Below are 17,989 nucleotides of genomic sequence, written 5' to 3' on the forward strand. Positions count from 1 at the left end.
TTAGTGTGGCTACTTAAAGTATGTGTGTATATAGAAAATTAAAAAAAAAAATAAAAAGTGTAATAATCCTGATATATTCCCTCTTAATGCCTGGTTTAGGCACAAGTGCTTATCTCATTCTGAAATTGAGCTTGGCTGCAGCTGTTTTATTTGGACACGGGAAAGTCATAGGATGCCCATACGGCCGTGTGCTTTAAGCCAGAGAAAACTCTACACTGTTCAGGTCCTGTTTTTCTTTTCTTACTATGTAGTCACAAACGATTTGTGTTGCCAAGTGATTTGTCTGGAGTGGTTTTGTGAAGTTCCCTTTCTTAGTGGAGACTATCTTACTGGAGATTCCATGCCAGTCACCTTCAAATCTTCACCAATGCCCACTTGTCACAACTGACTGCCTTTAATTTGTGTCTTGTCCAAGTGCTATCTGGACTGCATATAATTCCAGATGATATTAATTGTATCTCTGAACACAGGATGACGTTGTGTCCTCACGTGCTTAGCAGTACAGCTTGTTATATTAGCAGGTAAAAACTCAGATGACTTATAAAGCAGAAATTAAAAGGAGGAAGAGGAGAGGGAGTTGGTTAGAAGGTACAGCTTTGTGGATGGCTGTGAGATTTCCAGTTAAACAACAGAGTACACAGTTACATTCACAACGTGCAGGAGCTGAATTGGTACCAATTAGCCCATTGCTCACATCTAAACTAAATCTTAATTGTTTTGGTTTGTGTGATCCAAGCTTTAGGTTTTTGTAATTTTGAAATCACAATGATTTTGAAATACTTAAAAGTAAAAAATTGTGATGCTCTGATTTGAGAATATGACGCAGCTTAAATTACAAAGGTGGTAATTGCCTGTTGGTTCTCACATAATGTTTACAAACGCTCTTGCTTGACAGAATTTATTCCTACTGCATGTGTTGGTAGCTCGGTGAAGAACAGCAGTAATAAAGATATCTGTAGGCCAAATCATTTTATGTACAGTTTCAAAAGCAGGGGTTGTACCTGGTCTGTAATAGCATCGGTGCAGCAGCATGACAAATGCCAAGTGGCATTGGCAGAGCTGGCATTTTATCACATTTGCTTCAGCAACAGCACAGGACTGCTCTGTAGAGGAAGGGAGCTAGTAGGGTGACTCTCCTTTCAAAATCTGCAATGTTATAAGAGCTTCCTTGACCACATCTGCATTGCTGTGACTGCAGAGCTGTTCGAGCGTTTCTTTAATCTTGTTGTCTTCTATTTCTTGTCTCAGATGGCCTGAATGGGAGAGCAAATGCTAACTTAGTGACGTGCCATGGCACAGCAGTTCCCAACAGCTGTTGCAATATATGCATTTGGAGTATTTGCTTTTTAAAACGAGCTGCTTCAGCATAGAATTGTTCGCTTGAAAGGGACGTTCAGACATGATCGAGACCAAAAGTTAAGGCATACTGTTACTTAGGGCATTGTCAAAATGTCTGTTAGACACAGGCACGGGTCATCAGCCACCTTGCTAGGAAGTTATTTGACCACCCTCACAGGAAACAAATTTTTCCTAATATTAATTAAATAAATTATTCTCAAAAGGTATTTTGTAACCCTTTGGAAGTATTTATTCTTATTTTTAAGAATTTAGCTTCAGTTTCTCTCTTCCAAGAACTGGTTAAACAGCAGAAAAGCATTTTGAAAATACAGTACAGGCTACACTTCAGGGTTGGTTTTTTTTTTTTTTTTTTTTTGCCTCTGTACTTTGTTAGCCTATCTATATTGGTAAGACTCAATTCTTACTGTTACAGATAAGTCTGTAAAGTGTTAATGAAAACATCTTTTCAGATCTTATGTGTGAATGATGCATAGTCACACTGAAAGATCCAGGCACTTAGCTCCTGAGCCAGTACATGTATGACTACAGAGAAATGAGTGCATTGCAAAATCCAGCTTGTCTGCCAAATACAAGGCAACGCCAGGACTTCAAAAGCAGCTCATCGTGTGGCAGATCTTTGGCAAAGCACAGCAATTGCTTTCAGTTTCCATAATTTATGCACAAAGACACAGTGAACTGTGGCATGAGATTTTTAGACTCCTGGTTTCAAGATGATTGTTTTAAGCTGACACCATGCTTCCAAGATCAGTCTCCTCTTGCTTGGAAGCTTTTTCAATCCTTCCTGACCGAAGATAGAGAGAAACTGAAATCATATCCTTCATTTGTTGTAGTGAAATTTCCTATACGTTTGAGTGCTGACATAAAGATGCTGTTTTATTTAAGCCTCTGGTTTGCCTTCATTGTTAGCAGAACAAAGGTATGTTGACCTGTGGAAGTGATGCAAACTCCATCATTCATGAAAACCAAAATGTTATGGTATAGGCAGGGCCTGAGACTGCCGAATATTGGTGCATGATGAATTGATTGTAAGGCTCTGGTTTTGCTTATCCAAGAATTGATTATGCCACTAACAGTGGGATAAAGCTTTTCTTACTTTTTTAGCTTAACTAATGGGTTAATCAATTTATCATGAAATAAAACCACGAGTGGGATTTTTAGTGATCAGTGAAGAATGAACCTCTTTATCCTTTACTGTTCACTGATTTCAACATCACAAGGACAGTACATTCCAGAAACCGCAAATACTTTGCTAACAAACATCCATCCTTGCATCACAAGAGTACTTGAAATGCAGTTACCTGAATTAAGAAGACTGCACAGAAGACTCATTGAATTATATTTCACCTCGGCACTTGTATTATCGTCTTGTAGAAGTTTGTGTAAGCTTTGTACTAGCTGCGATTCCTTGAAAGATTCTTCAAGGGTTTCTGAAAAATAAGCAATCAGATACCTGAGCTGTTGTGTGAGAAGATGATAGAATGTGAAGATGCTTGCTTTTTCATAAAAATAAGATTTCTAACTGGCTTCGTTTAAAAGCAGATACATAAACAAAGATGTCTTGGGGATATTCTCAGTAAAGGGGAATTAGTGTCTGATCTGTAGAATTTTTTTCTCTGGCATCTGAAAGATGGAAGCGTTATGCTACAAATGCTATAAGACAACATTGATATTAAATGGAGTCTGAGATGCTTAGTGATAGACTAAGCATTAAGATGGGCTCTTCACTGTCTTGCTTTTCTTGTTGTTATAGAAAATTCTCTATTTAGTTGGCCTTAAGTTTCTTTTCATATATGTACGTTTGTGGTGGCTGTTTTTGTTGTCACAAGCTGAGCCTGTTTTTTCAAATACGATCAATCATGCAGGATAAACCTGAAAAGTTATTGTACTCAATCTCTTAAAATTCAGCTCGCTAGTAGTTACAGCACTTATAGTTTTATAATTTTTCGTTCTCAGATTATGCAGAGCCTTTCTGTCGGTGCTTTTCCTTGCTCCTGCATTCGGATAACTGTCTCATGAAAGCTTTCCTTTCATGGATTTCAGTGATCATTCAAGTCCATAACCAGCCCCTGTGTAACTGTCTTCATTTACACCTTTTCTCATTGTGTTCTGTATCCTCATCATTTTTGGTAGGGCTTTTAGCTTGATACGATACTCAACAGATTGTGCCTGTCCACACAAACTGATTATTTGATGATTTAACTCTACCTTAAGCAAACAAACATACAAAAAAACCCAAATATCTAGACAATTCCTGTATTCTGTTCTTTCTCTCGTTTTCTAGGTGCGTGACCTCTTCATCTGATGAGTTCTATCTCGACAGTCGTGCTTTTACTTGCAAGTAAAATTTGCAGCTTGACTTTTGCTTAATAATATGAGGATTCTGCACAGATTAATACTTTCAGGAGAATAATACCTAAATCAATAGCAGATGCTATTGCCAGGGCGTTCAGAGCCTCGTTCTGCATGGCAGCGTGTTCGCTCATGGTCATGGAAACTAGGTGCTTCACTCCTTGTGCCTCCTGCACTGCTTTGACCACTTCCTGTTAGAGGAAAGATGAAAGGACACAGATGGAAATCAGAGTTATGGGTAGAATGGAAAGGGGGGAGAGATTGCACTCTTCAGTCTCCAGATAGATGGAAATGATCTGCCTGTTGCAGTACGAGCTGATGGTATCAAAATGAATGTATCATAAGACTAGAGGAGTCTTTGGCACTAGTCCTGCATGTGTGCTTAAGGCTGTTGTAATTTACTTGAAATGTTGGTACATAGAAGCATGTAGAGAGGATCTGTGTGCGTAGATACCTTTTTTATGGTCTCTAAGAGTTTCAGTTTGAATCTATTACAGTTTTTCTTTCAAGCTTTCAGACTAGCAGTGGTTTAGTTTCACACTCCAAGCCTACGCAGATAATCTCTACTTTTTTTTCCACAGCTTCAGAGTAAAGGGTAGTTGGATGTCTGTACACAATACTGTGATTTACAAGAAAGAGAAGCTTGTTCTAATTTGCTAGCAGATATAGCTCACGCTGGATTCACTTTTTCAACAGACAGACAAGTCAGCTGTCTGGAACTTGTGACAGATGTGCAGGACACAGCTGGGTTATCTTTAACATTTAAAATAGGTATTTGAAACTGATTAGTTGATGGAAACAGAAAAGCATCACTTACTTAACATTTGTCAAGCCTTAATTTGAGCAGGGTAGAAGTCAACAAGTGACAGTCGTTACCATGTTGCTTGTTTGTGTGATTTCTATCTGCAGTGCATTGCTTTTTTTTGCTCCTGTCTCTCCAATTGCTACTGATGCTGACTAGAGATAATTCTAACAAAAATAAGTTTTTAAGTTATCTAATTGTACGTACCATTTAACGTATGACCCCTAGCTTATATGGACTAGCTTTAAAAAAAACTTAAGAAGGACGAGATTAAAACACATGAGACCAAGAGCTCTCATACCTGGGATCTGTTGTGACGCAAGATTGATGCTAGGAGCCGATTTGCTTCTCCACAAACGTCGGTGTCGTCACTGACATCGCACCACTGCACCAGTCTGTTCAGCAGCATGGGATCTTGGCCCAAGATTTCAGCCGCGTCAGCTGAAGGGAAAAACAGCAGCAGCAGACATATAAAATCTCAGTCTTTGTCCCAGAAATATGAATGTAAAATAAACAAAGGGTACTGAGCTCCATCTTGTGGTCTAAGTTGTAACTAAAGCATTGGGCTTGAATGATCTTGGGCGTCTTTGCTTGTGGAATGTCAGCTGTTTCAGGGCATGTCTTGGTAGTAAAAACATAAATCAAGCTGTTCTTGTTAAGCTAACCTTTTCATAGGCTGCTTAAGCAGGGCTTAAAATGAACAATTCAGATCTTTAGAAAGCAAATCTTACATTACCGTATTGAAAAATTCATATGTGGCCTATCCCTTTCCCTTTATTTCTTGCATTTGCCCTTTGAGCCCTGTATGAACGTCATCATAAGCTCTTTGGAACCTGTTCTTGCCATTTCATTCTTCTTAGTAATGGTCATAATTACGGTTGGTATTATGTGGAAAGTCCAAGGCTTAGTACAGGATTGCAGCATGTCTGTAGTTAGACTCTTGAGTTGTTAAACTGTCTATTAGATGTAACGAAAATTTGTCATAAGTTTGGAGGAACTTGTTAGTGAAGCACAGGGAAAAGCAATGTAACCCTATCTCGGGACTTCCCAGAAGCATTAATCTTTATGATTGATGCTTGGAAAAAACTTACTGGATAAATTCTTGAATTGAAATTGATGAGATACTATGATTTAAGACTTGTGCCAGGAAAGGAAACTAAACCCCAAACTCTTTAAATTCAGTAGCAAAAGAAACTTTATTAGTGCTGGAGATGGCATTTCAGTATTGCATCAGTATAGTACGGTACCACTTGAGTCTTAGTGTACTTTAATGCACATACTAGTCATAGGACTGATGCTCACACTGAGTGTGCACTATTTTCAAGAATACATTGTGGTAATAGATTTTAGCTTAAATTTAAGTGTCTGGTTTTATTGCTTGTGATTGAGGAGTTTTATATTTGACTTCATGTTGTTTATTCTAAGCTTTTCCCCATTCCCCACGTGTTTGCTTTAAGTGGTATGTTGTATGATAAACTCCGGTAATGAAGAGGGTTTGTTTCTAGGTCAGATGTTACATGTTAGTCTGAGGAGATCATGGTAATCCAGTTTAGTTGAGAAAGCTGACAAAGGTAAGAGGGTGGCAAATGAAACTGGTGTAAGAGGTTTGTTCAAAGAAAGGGTCTTGACCCAATTTGTCAGGGATTTCCTGATGTCTACCACTGATAGATCTCTTTGAGACAAAAACCAATTAGTCATCGTTAACAGGAACAGAAAGACCTCTTGGCTTACAATAAATTGTCCACATAACTGAACTTGAATTTGAGCTGCGTGTCCTTTGACCGTGTAGCGAGGTGTACAAATTCTTTTGCAGCTCTGAAGCAAAGATTATTGCTGTGTTCTCTTTAGTGTAACAAAGCTGGCCACGTTTCAGTGCATTTTTCTCTAGTTGGAAAGAAACCTTCCTTTTCTATTCTATTTTGTAAGCCTCAGCATGCCCAATGATTGTCAGTAATTAATTTACCCTAGATAAGGCAATTAACTAATTTAGCATGGACTTGTTAGGAGATGCGTATTCATAAGAGTCTCAGACTGAGTTAATTAAGGGCAATGTTAGCTCTTGGGTAAACAAAATAGAAAGTAATTAAAGGTGGGAGAAGTGTATGCTCACAGATGTGAATGGGTAAACATTGAATAATCTATATCTTTTTTTGTACTCAGCATTATCATATTGGTACTGTTTCATATTCAGAAGTTTAGTGCCAAATTTTGGTTTCTTATTAGGGCTTGTAAACAACATTAAGTTAAAATAATAATATGTAATAGATGTTCAATACTGTAGATTTGCATTATTCTTATGACCCAATATAAAAAAAAATAATGGTTTCCCTTCTCACAGTCAAGATACAACTTCGCAGAAATGACATTTCAGTGACTTCCTTCAAAACCTAACAAGAGGCTGAAATCCTGTGTATCCTGCTATGTTGAAATTTAAGTGGAAGCAGGTTTTTAAAAGGGTTGAAATCGGTGCAAACTAATGAGTGCTAGATCTTACCTTGATATCTAAACTGATTAGTGTTCCAGAGCAGCTGCTGTGGTGACTTCAGACCACTATTGTACCTTTATTATAAAGAGCTGCAGCAACTTGTTGTTATGTATGAGTATATTTTGCTAAGAAACCGAAGGCATCTAAAAGTTAGGATGTTGTCGTAATCTTAACTTAATTGTGAGGTTTTGTGCCTTAATTGTGCACTTAGCATATAGCTAGATTTTTGTGAAGCGTTCAGTGAATGCTGTTGCCTTTGCATGCTCATATCAGTGTAAAGCAAAATGATGTGAAGTGCAAGCAGATAATCCCTTAATTTCAACATCTGAGCCTTACCAAGACTAACCTGTGAAAACGTATATAGAGAGAGACGAGGTTACTGGTGGTAGAAACTCATTTCTCCTAATCCTCAACTCCTTTCTATTGTCTAATTCTTCTGTTCGCTTGTTTTTTAGCTGTCTGGCATTATAAATCCTTTCCATCGTGCTATGCTTTGTTGATATATCTTCTGTAGAAAACATTTTCCTTTAGGCCTTTGGCATTCCTCACTGACTACTACAAATTGTTGTGTTGATATGTTCCTCATCTACTGAGGTTGACTGAGAGTGGTGCGGGAAGGCTTTTGCAGCCCTGAACAATAATCTCTATGGGAACCTCACCAGAGGGAGTGGAATTAGGTTAGCGGGATGCTTAGCCTGTCCTCTCCCTCTACATGCCCTATGGGACACAGGAAGGAGAAGAATTTGTAGATGACATGAGTAAACATCAGCAGTTCCCTACCTTGGCCATCTGCTAACATTCGTAGTGTTCCAAGAAGTTTAAACTGCACAGGAGGCATCTCTGACCGTAGAAGTGCCTGAATCCGTTCTGCCACGCCTTCCTCCAGCATTTGAACCTTGTTAACAACTAGAGAATGGAATTGGTGAATAGAAAGGAATTAATGGGAAGTTAAGTTGTTACACAAACATCTGAAAAGACAGTTTTGACATAATCATTGTTCTGAATCTAGCATTCCATTGTGCTTTTAGCAGAAAGTTCCAACTTGGTAGAAAAGTTGGAGATAAGTTCAGGACAGACCAACTATTTAGATCTGTGTTTCGTGCTAAAAGCTTTCAAGAAATTGCTGGTAGAAGACTTGGGGGTCTTTTGATCTCTACCCTCCCCAGAATCCAAAAAAAACCCAGCATGAACACAGCATTCTTTATGCTCTTTGTATATCTTGTAATAGATTTCTATCCACTCGCCCACTTGCTTGATCAAGGCTTTTTCTGTTCTTGCTTATCTTAACTGAACTGAGTGGCAGAAATGACTTGCATAACCTTATTTGTTGCGTGTGATGTTTCCTTTATTTGAGCTCGCTGATCCTCTGTTGTTCATGCCTTGGTTTCTTTGCTTTCCTCTCTCAAATCTTGCCTTTGCTCCTTGTTAGTGCAGTAATCCTTGGTAATAATCAGCAGCTTGCCTGGAAAGAGTCCTAATGCTGCTTAACTGTGCTACCTAAGCTGCTTTCTCCAGAGCAATTTTCCTCCCATCTTACATGTGCCTTGCAGGAGATGTAGGCGACAGTGAAATCAGGAAGATGTGCCATAGAAATCTTCCTGACTGGGAAGAAAACAAAGGTGTATCTCGATATGAAAGGAAGCAGTGGAAGCCAACTAACAAGTAGCGTGTTGTGGGGCTCTTGTTTATCCAAAGCAGCGACTATATAGAGAAATGTTTTTACTCAACTAAGCATGCTGGCTAGTTTACATAATAAAATTGGCAGATAACTCCATGCTTTTATTTTCAGAAGATCACGTTGGTGCCTTGTTCTTCTGAGAAATGCTCTGCAGCAGTGTGAGGACTGTGGTGTGGGGTGCTGTTCTGCTATGTCACTAGTAAAATCTTTTGGTCTGAATTGTACTTACACGTGGAAGCTGTAGTTTGGAAATGAGAGGTAACACAATTTTCTGGTACTTTTATTAAATATTGTGAGTGGAATTTTAAAACACACGCAACATTTCCAATGGATATGGGCCTTACAGAAGAACAAACTTAGAATAATAATGTCTACCAAGTGTGGTGAGATAGCTTATAGTACATAACATGGGGTGAAGTTTTAAGTGTTGTTATGCGTTTTTTGTCTTTAACCTCTGTATGCTTTTAATATGCAATCACTTGAGCAGCTGACAAGATCAGACTGTATTATATTTAGCTTCCTTGTTTACATCTGGAAAGTCCAGATGAGTTATATGAAATGCTTCTGTAGGGGGGGAAAAAACTCAGTTGTCTTGCAAATTACATAAGACTGGTGACTTGGACAGAACTGCACAGATCTCCATGAAATGACCCAGCTTTACAAACAATCACAGTAAATCGGTTGTCTTCAAACTGTACCTGGGATAGCAAGGTTTCGAAGTGCACTGAGCGCTGCGTGTTGAACAGAGATGTCTTCACTCTCCACGTGTTTTTCCAAAAGATCCAGAAGTTGATGTATGACTCCCACCTGTACCATTCGAACACAGTTGCCATCTAAGGAAAGAGGAAAAACCAAGCAGGTGGGAGAGGTGAGATGAGAATCGGTGATAGAATTTAACTAATATGAATTGAGAATTCAGAGAGTCTTTGCTCTTGTAACGTTTTGAAAAGATTGAGACGGAAGCTTTTGGCAGTAGTTTTTACTAACTTAAACTCTTTTTAGAGAGAAAAGTGGACATAAGCTGCCTGTGAACTGATGCTGAGATGCACCCTCTAGTAAAACATGGCTTGAGAACACTTTCTAGAGCCAGTCACTGTCAGATTAAAAGCCATATCTTTTCCAATAAATTTCTTCCTCCAGTACTGCTTTAATTTCCCTTGCATATGTGTGATGGAATTCTAGTGGCATTTAAGATTTCTCTGCAGGATAGCTTTAATACTCCAGTTTTGCTATTCTACTTGTTTAAGAGAGTACTGTGATACAGCTATCTTATCCAGCAGTTGTTAGCCTGATTACTTGTTTTGTACTCCTCCTCCTCCTCCTTTTATTCAGAAATACCATTAGATTTTTCTTAACTGTTCTGAGAAACGCACTTTCTGAAATAAGTCTTTGTTACACTCATGAAACTAGAAAAAACTTGTGATTTAGAGAGTTCTTATGTGTTCGAAGCTGGAGAAAGAGTGGATTTGTGCTTTCCAAAGAACAATGATTTTGGGCAGCATGTGCTCCACAATACTTTGTGAGTATCTGTATGTCTGTATTGTCTCCTTTTCTTTGAGAACTTTCTCTGCACGGATGACAACCCTTTCATTGTCAGAAGTTCTTTAGCTCTCTTTGGTAGGAAATGTGATTGTGTTCTCTTAGAGAGTTGAAGCAAATTTCTGCCCTCCACATCTTTCCTGAACGAAGCGTTTTGAAGATGCTGTTTGGCAAATATTTTTCTGTAATTGATTATTCTGTTCAGTTAATCACATTGCAAGCAAAGCATCTTCTTGACACCAGTCAACGCTGTTTCATTGCTGGGTTCTTACTGTATGAATACGTGCTGTTAGAAGATGGCAAAAAATTGTCAGTGCTACTCAGGAAGATCACATCTTCACGTGGGGTAATGAATTACCTATTTAGCTAATGCAGTCTTGGTACGTATTTGGCCAGAAGTAGGTTTAGTTGATTCTTATGTTGCTTAGCTGCATGCTTAAAATATACCAGTTCTAATTTTTTTTGTGTTTACTGCTTAAATGGCTGTACGTAGTAGTTTTTAACACTTGTGCTGGTCTGAATGCTATTTCCAAAGCAGTAGAAACTACTGTATGTTCTCTTTTGAACCAACAGCACTATTCTTTTAGCTTTTTTTCTGCTGTTGCATTTCAGTTGGTGGCATGTTGTTCTCCCTGAATTTCTGTGGGTTCAATAACAATGTAAAATATTTGAGTGTAAGTAGATATTTTCAAGCGTAAACTGTTAGTCAGAGAAGTACTTCAAATTGCATTCGTGCAGAATTTTTTTAATTACAGTTTCACGTCTACGTTCTGTAAAGATGATTGAAGAACCGCAAGTGGAAAACATGTTCTCTTGACTGGCCCTAATCTTTAGACAATAGAGTATAAGAGGAAAGTTGTTTAGTTCTCTTAAGGAATAAGTTCACTGAAAATAGACTGTTTTAGGCTGACAGAATTTTACGGGCAGAAAATGCTTTAACCTTCATACTAAGACTAACCTTCACTGAACTTCATTTTTCTCCTCCCCCGACCTTTCAAACCCAGGAATGGCAGAGCATCTTTTCCGTCTTCTAGTAAAATACAGGTAGGCAGAACCCACTAGAGACTGCCTTGCTTTGATTGTTCCAGAGCTCCAAATTGGTTCCCTCTCTTATAGATTTTTGCTTGGATAGTAGAATTCAATGGCTCGTGGTTGAAGTTGCTAAGAACAACCACCTCGATAGCTGCAAAAGGTGCCATTTCTTACTGCCTTATAAGTCAGTTGATACTGAATCGGGTTTCTGTGGGATTTCTTTTCATAGATTAAAGCTATGCATACAGCAGTAGCACAAACTGGAATGTGAAAAGGATTATTCACTTTTCTCCTAAGAAATATCTAATGGGGTTGTGGGAGGGATGGAGGAGGAAGAAGGAGTGACAAAGCAAGCCATTCAGCTGAGTAAATGGAAGATAGCAAGTTGAAAGGCACAGAGGGCTTTGTAGTCAGCGACATACAATGACTGATTAAGAGCCGTCAGAGACCACGAATCAAGGAAGTACAGGGAGGATGTAGGGGAGAGGTAGGGAGAAACACATATGGTAGTCACAGCTTTTTTTCTAAAGCTTACTATCTTGCTGACCATTCCGAGAGATCTGAGGGAATCCTTTCTGGTAATTAAAGAAATGGAGAAAGTCGAGCAGTGTTGAAAAAGCTCTTTTTTGTTTGAACCCAGTTTGATCCCTGTACAGCTGTCAGTGGCAGAGGAATGGACAGAAAACGTGGGTTTTCCTCTGACTGATTCAGCTTCCCAGTAAGGCTTCCCAGGAATCTCTTCATAAGAGTTTCTCTGTATCTGTCTGCATCGTATTAAGGCTCCAAGCTCTCTAAAATAGAAAAGCATGAAAGATCAAGATGACTTAGCTAGAGTTTGCTCTATTTCTTCCCCTGATGTGTCTGAGTAATCCTCTCCCACCTCCCCAAAAGGAACTTAAAATCTAAAACGTGAGCTTGATTTTTTTTTTTTTTTGGTCTGTGTATTTTGAACAAATGAATTTGCCATGAAACTGTTCCAGAGTCTCACCTCTGTAAATATGGGATTTAGGTAAAACAAAGTATGAGTGCTTGCATCCCTGATCACCCTATATTTGACCATTGTTCCTTAGATACTTTAACATCTAGTTTTTGGTACTTAAAAGAATGCAAGTCTCTAGCCTGCAGAAAAGCAAGTTATTGTTTAAGAGACGTGCAATAAATGAAATCTAATAGTGTTGCTTTTCCCTCTTATCGCAAACAGTGGCTTTTCAGGTATGATGGGTAGAGAACAATCAACTGTACCGTTATTTTTGTAAAACTGGCAATAACCAATGCTCCTGATTCTGTATGTGCATGTTTGGATATCAGGTAGGATCTAGCATTCTGAGAGAGAATGCCACATCCCTTAGCCAGAAAAAATTCTGCGTGTACTTATCTGAGGCATAACAAATGTAAAATGTCAAGTACATCTTATGTCTGTTTGTAGATAGCCACAGAGTGAATTGCTCCATCTGTCTTTGGGGGAGCCCAGGGAAAAATCTGAATCAATGACAACTTCAATTATTAACAATGACAACAATCTTTAAAACCTTTGACTGATGATACCTTTGGGATTTGGGAGTGGGATGCAGTGTAAGCGTGCAGTTGTTGAAGTTTATTTTTTCATCTGCCCAAAATAGAATATAACAGGGACACCTAAACTTAGGTGCCATTAGAAATCTTAAGTCTTTTTGCAGTGTGTCTCAAAGCAATGTGAAGACATAGAGAAAAATCTAGGTCAGCTATGTGTATGGTCTGAAATGATGATGTTTTTTTCTGCTTCACAGACTATATTACAAAGAAATTTTTAAGTTTATCTGTTAATACAAATACTTGAAGTATATACGTGGGCTTCAAGCAGCGAATGAGAAAGAAACGAGTGGCTCAGGGCCATGTAAACGTTTTAATCTGACAACTGGCTTTAAATTCCAAGCTGTTAGGCCAGTTTTGAAAGTGAAGTGTTAGAAGCTGTATGTGAACTGACCAGCCCTGGGCACAGCTGCAATGGCCTGAAATTCTACCTGCATTTATTTTCTGCACATAGGCAGTCACAGCAGCATTAGATGGCTTGGAGCAGCATATTGGTGACACTTGAACAGAAACATGGGGACGTGAGCATTCAACTGCTATAGATAAGTATAAGGTGATGTCTGAGTATTCCCTTGGGATTATGAAACAGGTTGCAGGTGTGTCCGTGTTAAGGAAATGGAAGACAATGAGCAAATGGCAACTCCTATTCCAATGGGATTTTGTGATGTTCTTTATTGTATCTGGACTGTGTGGGTTGTTTGTTGGTTTGTTTTTACCTCCAAGAAGCAGAGAGACGATGAGATCGGATGTGGCCTTCACAACGCATGTGTCTTCAGCTTGTGAATTGCCCTGGAGCCTCAGCAGGATGTCAGACAGGACCTCTTGCACACCTGCCTCCACCAGCTGAACTTTCAGAGCATCTGCAGGCATCAGAAAAGCACGCTATAAGTTGGGTCATTGGGTCATTTCTGAAGCGTCTCAAACTAGGATGCTAAATCTTTTAATTTAAGCTGATCTCTTTTCCAGATAGGCTTTTTTTCTGTCGGTTGTTTTATGTTTTGTTTTTAACAGACATCTTGGTGCTAGGATGACACCACAGGCTGAATGAGCAAGGCTGTATTGCCACTTAAGAGTCTTCAATTTTAAAATCAGGTATCTAGATGCCTTTGAACGCTTATCATCATGGAATCACTGAATGTTTGGGGGTGGAAGGCTCTTAAAAGCCCACCCTGTTCCAACCTCTTGCCGTGGGCTGGTTGCCACTTCACAGATCAGGCTGCCCAGCACCCCATCCAACCAGGCTTTGAATGCCTCCAGGGATGGGGCACCCACAGCTTTTCTGTTCCAGTGCCTCACCACGCTCTGAGTGAAAAATCTCCTTATATCTAATGTACATCTCTTCTCTTTCAGTCAAAAACTGTTCCTCCTTGTCCTATCGCTATCGGACTGTGTTAAAACTTGTCAGTGAAAAGAATTTAGTCTGTTTTTCAGTTGCCAAGTCATATTCCCCTTCGTTTCATGCTTTACTAAAATAGAGTGGAAATGACTACTGTTACCTGCATTTTTTTTATCATCTTAACTTCCAAGTTTTAATCTGTGGTTTATTTCCACTGAAGGGGTTACTGATTTCCATTAGTAGGATCCCATAGCAAACTCAGATGTAAAGCTAGGCACCAGTATCATTTTCTCTCCTCCTTCCACCAAGCCTATGGAAGCCTTACCATTTTCTGCAAGCGCTTGAAGGACCTCAAAGATGATTTCTAACCTCTCGTGGTTCTCTGCTCTTCTCAGTTGTTTCACCAGCTGTTCAGCAATCTTTGTCTTGCTTAGAGCTTCCTTAGCTGTATCTGAGCATATGAGAAAGTCAGCAATAGAATTTTTTCTGTGTTTGATAAAATGTTATAACTGTCTTCGTGTAATCAGAAATGATTGAAGTTAATTGGATTTTGAAAGCTTTTTGGTTTTATTTATAGATTATGTCACTTCAGACAGCATGGAGACAGCAAAACTCTATTATCACTTCTTTACTTAATGCTGTTTTTGTTTAATTTCTGTAGCTATGATTTATAATAGCTGTGAAATTAACCCTAACTATAGTTCTGCTTACCCTTATAAACCCATCTATAGTGTGATTATTTCATTTATCGAATAGGCTCTTGCCACATGCCAGGTTGCTTTAGCAGTGTATTTTCTTCCTTGATGAGGTTAAATGGCTTTAATCTTGCTAAGATCCCAAACTTATGCAAGATACGTGTTAACAAATAATAATAATACTGAATCCCCTTCTTTGCATCTCCCGCTGTAGATAGAAGGCAACAGTTAGAACTGCAGAGTCAGACCTTATAGAAGGTGAGATAACTTCTGTTTGGTCTTCTTCCTCCATCACTACTTTGTATAAGGTACCACACATTAAGTTGATGTAGATGCCTTTTTCTTGAAAATTGTGTAAATTCAAAGCTAAGCTGTTTCATTAAGGTTTTTATACACTAATTATTAAACAGAAGTAATTTCTAAAAATTCATATTTCATATATGAATAGATGAAATAATGTCAATTTACAGTAGGTAAAGTTCTGCTGTCTATACTTGTTTATAGGTCAAAAAAATATTAATTATTTTGATATGATCCAGCAGTTGCTGATAGTGCAGGACAGTGTAGGTACTTTACCAACGTGGATGTTGTAACCAATTCCTGGTTATATACCAGTAGGGGATTAAAAAAAAAAAAAAAGCAAACAAAATGCCCAGCAAAACAAAAACCCTTCCAGATCTGTGGGATTTTTCAGCACAGAAAGGGAGAGGTGTGAAGATGGCATTTTCCTGCAAGCTGCAAAGGCATTTACTTACCAAGGTCTGCAAGATTGCATAAGGCCAATAGGTCAACGTGGACAAGTGGTTCACTCTCTGCATGATCGGTCAATATTCGGACCAGTGATGGGATGACTCCTACCTTCACCAGCTCTTCCTGAAGATCACCTGATAATAGCAAGTACAGAAGTTAAAGGTGGTTAAATAGAAACCAATTAAGTAAAGAGGATCCAACTGAGTTGCTTTGTAGCAAGATAATCCAGTTCATTCTTGCACTGTTAGATTTCATGCAGCTTTCATGTCATGAGTTCAGGCTAATATGTGTACATGAAAATGCTGGTTCAGGACAGTTCTCCTAGACTTCCTAGTTTTACTTGGGCCTGATTAGTTAAAAAAAAAAAATAGGTAAAGGCAGCTTAATGAGTATACTGCTTTGTACAACAGCTAGTATGAGTTCTGATGAACTTGATAGCAATGTGTCTCTTGGTATCTATCCTAAAATTGAGTGAGGAACATCCATTGGCTTATTTCTTTCAGGGATTAGGAACCTGTGCTGTTATCCATTGGCTTCTTTCATCCTGAGGGATAGGGACATATCTGCTCTTTGTTAGTAACAAATATTTTGGGGGAAGAAAAAGGTTACATTAAAGTATTCTAGGACAATAATCTTCTTCAGTATTTTTTTTCCAGTTTTAATTGCTCTGAATCTTGAGATTCAGGAAATGCTTGAGTTCTATCCATCTTCTGCACGTTTATAGGCTGAGAAAGGTCCTCAGACAAATGAAGATCAGTGTAGCTCAAGGGAAGTCAGTGAAGTACAGTGACTTAAAATTAATTTGTTCCTAGTTCTTATATACTAACAACAGTTGTTCCTGCTTGCAGAGTTATTGAGAAAACAGTTAACAAGTTCTGTAGTTCCAGTTACGAATGGAAAAACTAGTGTTTTCAGTACTTTAGAGAATGGCATGAACTGAAATACAAAGCTGATCAGTGTTTGTTGCTTAACAATTCAATAACATTACTTTCATGTAAGTGTCTTGCTGAGACCTAGACTTCACTTCAGTTGGCAGCATGTATGACCAGCACCAGGAAAAGCAGCTGAATGCCATTGTACAGTTTATAATTTAATTAGGGAATCACTGGACTAATTTTCAGTGGGGTGGGTAGTAGAGTCTGTACTAGATACATATATATGCATATGTTTGTGCTTGTATTTCATAGCAGTAGGACAGGAGGCATAGCCATGGTTTTCTAGATAAAGCTTTCCCCGCTAGAAAGATAAGGGAAATTAGATGGAGAGAAACTGATAATACATACTGGCTGAGAACCTCCCTTTTAGCTCCAATAAGCAGTAAGTATTTTGATCAGTCTAGGAAATAAAGATGAAAGAAAAAACATCTCAGGTAATCAATTGGGGCAATTAAGTGAAAAGAGTATCAACTTGTAATCTTGTAGATCAACTTGCAGGCTAGCTGGTATTCTGACTGTATGGAAACCCTTACAACCCTTACATCACAGATGTTTTCTGTATTCAAAGGATGTTGTTTAATGAAGAAGTAGATATGTGGTTAGTTCTTTGTAGTGTTTTTTTTCTTTCTGACACACTTTTAAAGAAATACTTGGTCTTGTAAACACTGTGTTGGGCAAAGTCAATAACCTTCAGGATTTGGCTTCAAGGCAGTTCTACAGAGCTAATTGAGATACATGAATATGTATCTCATGTACATTCATGATATATGAAGCCCTGCTACTCTTCGATTCAAGATCAGGAGCATTCAGTCTCTGGTCTGACAAATATGCATCACCATGCAGTTAAAATACATGGGGAAACTTAGATTTTTATGAGTTGTTTGGGGTGCATTCAGCCTGGCAATATGTGAGCTGTGTAAACTGTATAACAGGAGGTTGAAAAATGTTGCATGCTCAGGTCTCAAAAAAGTGTAGCTTGTCATTCATAATAATTTCTTGCAGATAAGGAAAAATAGGGTTCTCTGAAACAGATACTTACGGTTATCGTAACAGATACGGCCAATAGCCCTCCCAGCATGAAGCAACATGTCTTGGTCTGTGCTTTCCAGAAAAGGTATCAAGGTCAGAACCAAATCTGCTTCAATACACGGTTTCTTCATTTCATCTGCATTGTTAAAGGAGAGGGACTGTAGTTTTTGCCAATAGGACAATTGCAATTGCAAGACCAATAACTGGTGAGCATTAAACAAAGCAGTGGAAAAGCGCAGCTAACGCGCTGTAACGTGCCTTGTAGTAATGTTGTATATACTAAAATACAACCTACCATTCTTAGCTATCTCTGAAAGCACCTGGGCTGCTTTTACTGCGCATCGTGGATTGCTTTTCAGGATTTTTGCCAAAGATAGGAAGATCCTGCTCTCTTTGATTAGGCTGAAGGTTCTCTGCTCTGTAACGATAAG

General features: G+C 38.6%; 1 protein-coding gene across 1 annotated transcript; it reads right to left on the reverse strand.

The window, feature by feature from the left end:
- Positions 1-1,074: 1,074 nt before the first annotated feature.
- On the reverse strand, positions 1,075-17,694 carry LOC116234789 (rap1 GTPase-GDP dissociation stimulator 1-like). The gene is made up of 10 exons (XM_090144755.1): positions 17,569-17,694; positions 15,600-15,728; positions 14,475-14,600; positions 13,530-13,673; positions 9,372-9,506; positions 7,776-7,901; positions 4,812-4,951; positions 3,773-3,899; positions 2,658-2,786; positions 1,075-1,253 (listed from the first exon to the last, which is right to left on the reverse strand). Exons 1-10 carry the CDS (start codon positions 17,687-17,689, stop codon positions 1,120-1,122), a joined length of 1,311 nt encoding a protein of 436 aa, XP_090000881.1. The 5' UTR covers positions 17,690-17,694; the 3' UTR covers positions 1,075-1,119.
- Between the last annotated feature and the right edge of the window lie 295 nt (positions 17,695-17,989).

This window comes from Phasianus colchicus, chromosome 8 (assembly GCF_987193195.1).
Source record: "Phasianus colchicus chromosome 8, bPhaCol1.hap1.1, whole genome shotgun sequence".
In the NCBI taxonomy this organism is placed as follows: domain Eukaryota; kingdom Metazoa; phylum Chordata; class Aves; order Galliformes; family Phasianidae; genus Phasianus; species Phasianus colchicus.

Excerpts from the sequence above, each read along its gene's own strand:
- LOC116234789 (XM_090144755.1), bottom strand. The coding sequence starts at position 17,689 with ATGAAGAAACCGTGTATTGAAGCAGATTTGGTTCTGACCTTGATACCT. Across the intron at positions 13,674-14,474 it reads TCAAGCGCTTGCAGAAAATG|ATGCTCTGAAAGTTCAGCTG; the intron begins GTAAGGCTTCCA and ends TGATGCCTGCAG. Across the intron at positions 2,787-3,772 it reads AGCATCTGCTATTGATTTAG|AAACCCTTGAAGAATCTTTC; the intron begins GTATTATTCTCC and ends CTTATTTTTCAG.